We start from the raw sequence: 6,236 nt of genomic DNA on the forward strand, positions 1-6,236 counted from the left end.
GTTCACAGGTGATAGGTAGTTAGGTCTACTTCCTTCATATATGTAGTAGCGACCAAGTAGCGATTTTGCCAATTTTTCTGAAAGTAATTTAGAGTATTGTTACGACAGCGGAAGTCACGTGAACCTGGTAACACGTAATGAGTATCTCGAACGTTCCTGCAGGTTCGAGTGTTTGTTAGACATGCACTCTTATAGTTTATAAGCCGGCAAATAAAGTGATGGAGGAGAATAATTGCAGACAGACAGAGACAGACAATTGAGTCAAGCATGGTAGTAAACATAAGTAAAGTGCATGAATCGTTGTGAATTATAGCGTGTGTTTAAGTTAAAGTGACTGTGGAAATTAAGTGTATTGCAAAGTTGTTTTGAGAAAGAATAAACTAGTTTTATTTTAGAAAGGACTTGTAATGCTGAAGTTCTTTGGAAAGAAATTATACGGGACATTAACAAACGACCAGAGACGTAACAGTATTATGCAAAAGTCTATCAGCTATAGTTTGTAGATTTGCATAACTGTGCATAAATTTTGATGAAGTGCTACAGGGAATTTATATGCTGTGATAATAAGTGAGTTTCAAAATGGATTTAGAAAATTCAGACAGACAACAGATCACTTGGTTAGATTAACAGAAACAATTATAGATAGCTTCAATAAAAATGAATGTAGTGTCGCTTGCTTTCTCATGTCGAGAAAGCTTTCGACACTGTATGACACAATGGTCTTTGGTTCCCATGACAGAAATGGAACTACCGCGAGTGATTATTCACAGCCTATCTAAGTTTTTGGAAAATAGAAATTGCAAAATAAATGTCAGGGGAACCTACTCTGAGTCATTCTCCCTATCTCTACTAAACTGTGAAACTCACTTTAAAATACCGCCCGTTACGGCTAATCACTCACACACCAGTTAACTTCACATTTTCTTTTGCTAACTAATTTTCTGATTGAACTGTACTTCACTTGCGCTCGCTTAGTCGCCTATATTCATATAATTTTCACTGAGGCCTGGAATTTTCTACAAATTATGCGATCGACACTATAGGGTAACAATACTCATTCAAGGTAACGAGAAAAATAGCGCAGATTCGAGTATCTTGGCGACAACAATTAAACCACACGCATAATATACGATTCTTACCGAGTTACCCAATCAAACTTGTCATAACTATCGCCTTTACAATAATTCCTCTTAACTCTTGTTATTAAAAGTAGATAACCATTAAATGTTAAATCACCAAATAAGCTAAATAATAACTATCAAACTAAGCAGTCTTGTATATACAACAATGATCAATAACATTAAACTTCATATCTGTGAAATAGTGTACTATGAAACTTAACAATAAATGTAGATGTATGTTATTGTTTGTTTTCCAAGAATATGTACCGTACACATAACTGCAACTCTGTATATGTTCTCAAGCAGAAGTAAGAGTTGATAAACTTGGTGTTATCAATTTGTCTTTAGAATGGAATGAGCTAACACGTTTGTGGTATTAAATATAGATATATATATTGCAGGGCTTATATATTACTTTAAATATACCAATTGTGTTTTCATTTCCCTGTAGGTCTTTTATTAGATGTGAGGCATAGGAGAAATTTATTCTCAGATTTTTACAACAAATATGCAAAACAATACAGAGGTGAGTTTTGTTGACTAGTGTTTTATTAACTTGCTTTCTAGTACTAGGTTGATTTCCATTATTAACAGTAGAAGTGTTAGTATTGCTAGACAATTTGAAATCAAGTATTCAATCAGTTTGTTAATTCTTGACTCTCATTGTTTATTCTCACATAAATAATGAAGACTGTAATTAACCTCTAGATATTCATCAACTCCGTCAGTGAAGGACGTTGTTTGTTGGCCTGTTCTGTAAAAATGTGTAAAGTCATAGCAATATGTCTAATAGAGAACAACAAAGGAAGAAAGGGAAATAGAACAAAAACAACAGTTTTCTAGGTCACATGTTTATGATAAAAGTGCACAGAATCTGACTGAACAAAAGATGTTAAAAATTCTTATATTTCTGAAAGAGGTACAGAAATATCTGCAAAAAGAGCCATAGTAACACTAACAGTTACAATACATCATACTTTACCTAGTAATACTAGAAAACACCTTAAACTATCATTTTTGAGAATTTTAGGCAGAACTCAAGTATGCTATGGTTACTTATTTATATTTCATTATTACTTTAATTAGTGTTATTTTCCAGTATCTAATTATAAATAAATTGTGTTGCAGTTTTCTGTTTTAAATTTGTTTTTAAGTTTTAGTGAAAACAAGGAAGTTTTGCATTTAATACTGATGCTGCCTGAGTGAAATGTTACCTCAGTGCCAAAGTTTACAGTTTTCTTTGCTCTGAAAGAGCATGAAATTTTAATAAACAAATATGTTAGCCCTTTTAATTGTGCAATTTATTTTCAAAATAATTCAAGTAGTTTTCTGGTAAAAGAACAGATTAGTACTTATGAGCAAGTAATGATGTGGATTTTCTTCCATGTGTGTTTTATTATTTTTCAACTAGTGTATAAACATCAAGGATGTTTGACTTTTAGAAAATATTTTGTGTTCTATAAATGTGGTAATTGACATTAAAAACAACAAGAACCTCATAATAGATATATATTTAATTAAACATGTCCAACTTTTATTAGGTAAGGTGGAGAATTTGAAGGACATGTACATTTATGTGGGTAGTTTTCGAGCCAATTGTGTTCATGATAACATAGAAAACTATTGGCTATCCCTGGGTCCAGCAAGGATCCCATGGCAATTCCATGTATATGATCATAGATGATGTTATTAAAGAGGAAATGGTTTAACTAGTGCATAAAAATCAAGGATGTGTGAATTTTAGAAAATATTTGATGTTATTAAAAAGGAAATGTTTTAACTTTGTGGAGAGGGTAAGAAGTTCCAAGAATTGTTTATTGGTGAAACCAAGATACTGCTTCCACAAAGTTAAATCATTTCCTCTTTCATAATTTAATTTATGCTCGAATTAGTGGAATCACCATGGGATCCTTGCTGGGTCCAATGATAGCAAATAGTTTTCTATGCAATGAACAAGTGTATAAAGAGTGGTGCATAGATTAATGGTGTTTGTAATATTTACAATTGTACACATACTTTAACATTAATGTGCAGTATATATAGCATCACTCACTGTGAAAGTAATAAATAATTTTTACTGTTATCATGAATTAAGAGAAAGATGGATAATTTTTCTGAAACTTGTTATAGAATTTGTAAATTTTACACAATTTCAGAAAATATTGGATGTGACTTTTGAAACATACATTGGTAAACGAGTCCCAGAATGGAAGGAAAGAATTAAGGGTATGTTAATTATTTAAGGATATTAGTTCATAATTACTGAAGAATGGATAAAAAATGCTGAATAAACATATTTAATATGACTGAGAACTAGCAAAACTTCAACACTTGCTATAAAAATGTATTAGTAACATTTCAAACTATGAATTATTGCTGTAGGCATTTATGTAGTGTCATTCTTGGTCTACTGTCTATAAATTTATGTTGGTTGTTATAACATCATAGTTTGGCATTTCAGAACTATTTTCTATTTATTAAAACTATCTTGTCATCCTCTTTACACTTAAAGTAATTCTCGAGTGAATTACTTTTTATTACATCCAGTTTTGAGTTTGTTATATCACAGGATTTCTAATTGACACAAAAGCTTTTGTGATCACTTCTTTTTCATTTTCTTTTAGGATAAATTTTTTTTACATGGAAATTTTCAAGAAATCTCCTCAGTTGTGGGTTACATCAGCTTCTACAACCTATCAAGCATTTTGGTTATTTCCTTGAACCAGTGTTCAGCTTTATCTAAATGAACTTCTTATAGCTTTATCTGTTCTCAAAAGCTTTTACATATGTTTCTTTCTTCTCTTTTTTAACACATTTTTAGATTTTTCTTTTGTAGTTAAAAGTGCTTGACCTTTAACCCTCTTACTGATTTTTTTTTCAACTTCTTCCTGATTATTCTTAGCCATGTAGTTGTTTCATAATCTCTTATCAGACAAGCTGGCTTCTCGGGGTAAACGGTGCTCCAGATAAGATATTAACTGTGTAAATGTGCATTTTTTTAAAAATAAAAGTACATTAGAAATAAAGATTGTGTGTAGCAAATATACATACCCTTTGCCTATATATATTTATATATACCATTCACATATATCTTCATGTTTGCTAGTATGAAAGAAATAAAAACCTATATCTTTAATAAAACAAACACAAAATGTGCAAGATCATTCCCACAGTAAACTGATTGCGGAGTTGTACATTGATTTGTGGTTTTATGTAAAGTCCTTTATATGAAACAAGCTAAGGTATCAGTTCTTTTTCTAGGTTATGAACTAAAAAAATATAGAGTGGATGCTATGATAAATAACAAAAAAGCGTAACTTTCACACAATTTATATATAACATAACATATTATCACAGTATTCATTATTACCTCACCAAAGGTTTTGTATAAGGTTTAAGAACATAATATGTATATACATAAAACATGGTATACACTGTGCAATGGTCAGAGTCACTTTGTATTAAGAAGTAGCATCCAAATTAGTGGCAGTAGTGATGCTTTCTGTTACACTTTCAACACCCAACTCTTAATGTCCATCCGTAGTGTTTCACATGATTAATTAATTGATGGTCACTGGCTGCAGAAGTGTCATATGAGCTTAAGCTAAAAGGTCATGGGTCAAAGTAGGAAGTGAGTATAACTCAAGAAACGGCTCTTTATATCAGCCTTATGGTGGTTGTTGGAGTAGAAACTTCAGCTGAGTTTATGTAACATTGCAATAGTGGCAGCCATTTTTTTCTCATTGTATTCCTCCTTAGAGAGTAATGGTGCACTCCCTGAGATATATAAGATGTTTGTGTGCCCCACACTTTGTGTATGTTGTATAATAGAACATTTTAAAACACGGTAATACCAAAAAACTTGTTTAATATGGACGTTTTGGAATTTCCTCAATTTTCCATTATCAACATAAATATCAGAAAAAAGTTAGTTCATAGTATTCAAATTACAAAATACATTGTTAGCATTGAGTGGGTTTTTGTATTCAGTCGGCAGTTTAGAAAGAACAAATTTAAAGGGTAACAATATAATGGAATATATGACAAAACATTGGGCATAATAAATAACATTGTTAAGAGAAACTATTATAGAGAAAGGTTTAAATACAAGTATAAACACTGTACCTTTAAAATAATAATAAATATCAAATAAAAACACTGAGATACCGGAATTGATTACATTAATGACAACAGTTGATGTTAATATTTAGTGTTGGGTGACCATTAAAAATGGAAAGGCTTTCTATAATAAAGAGTTTGTAATCTGTGTTTATACTTATATTTCAGCCTTTCTCTATAATAGTTTCTCTTAACAATGTTATTTATTAGACATGTGCATGCCAAATGTTTTATCGTACATCCCATTATATTGATACCATTTAAATCTGTTCTTTCTAAACTTCAGATTGAATATGAAAACTTACTCAATGCTAAGGTTGTTTTTTTTGTAGTTTGAATATTATGAATTAACTTAATTAAATTAATGGAATTTAAGGAAATTCAGAAACGTCCGTATTAAAAATGTTCTTTGGTATTACTGTGTTCTTAATATTGATTAGAAAATTTAATAATTATTTTTAGTGTGTAAGGACGTGGGGCCATCTGTGAATGTAGTTAACCTAAACCCACGTCAAAGATAATAAATGCTCAATGACAGCAATAATGGGGTTGAAGCTAGAAGTTGTTAAATAACAGACAAAGAAACAGGCACACAGATTTTTGTGCTTTATGTATATATATATATATATATCATATAAATTGTTTATTTTCCACCAATGTATGGAAGTTGCCTTGAGGAAGAGGAATCCTTAGTGGATCCTTGATACAGAAATAAGAAGAGCAAAGGCATAGTAAATAAATTAAACAGCCCCAAATGGCAGGTGATTGATGACTGAAAATGTCACTGAAGCCTGAAAATATGCAAATTTTCAGCAGTGACTTTTCATATTCACGTTCACAGCTTATTCTAGGAATAAAATAGTCATTATGTTAAAAGATTATCTGGAATACTGGATAGTGTTTCATTTTTAGATGACTAAAATTGAAGCTTTCTAATATGCATGATTATTCAAAATACAGATAAAGTGCTGAAATTCTGAGCAGTTCATTTGAATC

At 30.9% G+C, this 6,236-nt stretch overlaps 1 protein-coding gene across 3 annotated transcripts in view; it reads left to right on the forward strand.

Moving 5' to 3' along the window:
- The window catches only part of LOC106458279, a 39,453-nt gene that overhangs the window by 20,308 nt on the left and 12,909 nt on the right, over positions 1 to 6,236 (forward strand). The window contains exons 1-3 of one of the 3 annotated variants that reach the window (XM_022384635.1): positions 992 to 1,063; positions 1,573 to 1,647; positions 3,278 to 3,347. In XM_022384635.1, the coding sequence (XP_022240343.1) occupies positions 1,630 to 1,647; positions 3,278 to 3,347 (88 nt within the window). In that variant the 5' untranslated portion in view covers positions 992 to 1,063; positions 1,573 to 1,629. Of the gene's footprint in view, positions 1 to 991; positions 1,064 to 1,194; positions 1,430 to 1,572; positions 1,648 to 3,277; positions 3,348 to 6,236 lie in introns of those variants that run through there. The other 2 variants (XM_022384629.1, XM_013917773.2) reach the window with 2 other exon arrangements.

Source organism: Limulus polyphemus, unplaced genomic scaffold (assembly GCF_000517525.1).
Source record: "Limulus polyphemus unplaced genomic scaffold, Limulus_polyphemus-2.1.2 Scaffold21, whole genome shotgun sequence".
Lineage (NCBI taxonomy): Eukaryota > Metazoa > Arthropoda > Merostomata > Xiphosura > Limulidae > Limulus > Limulus polyphemus.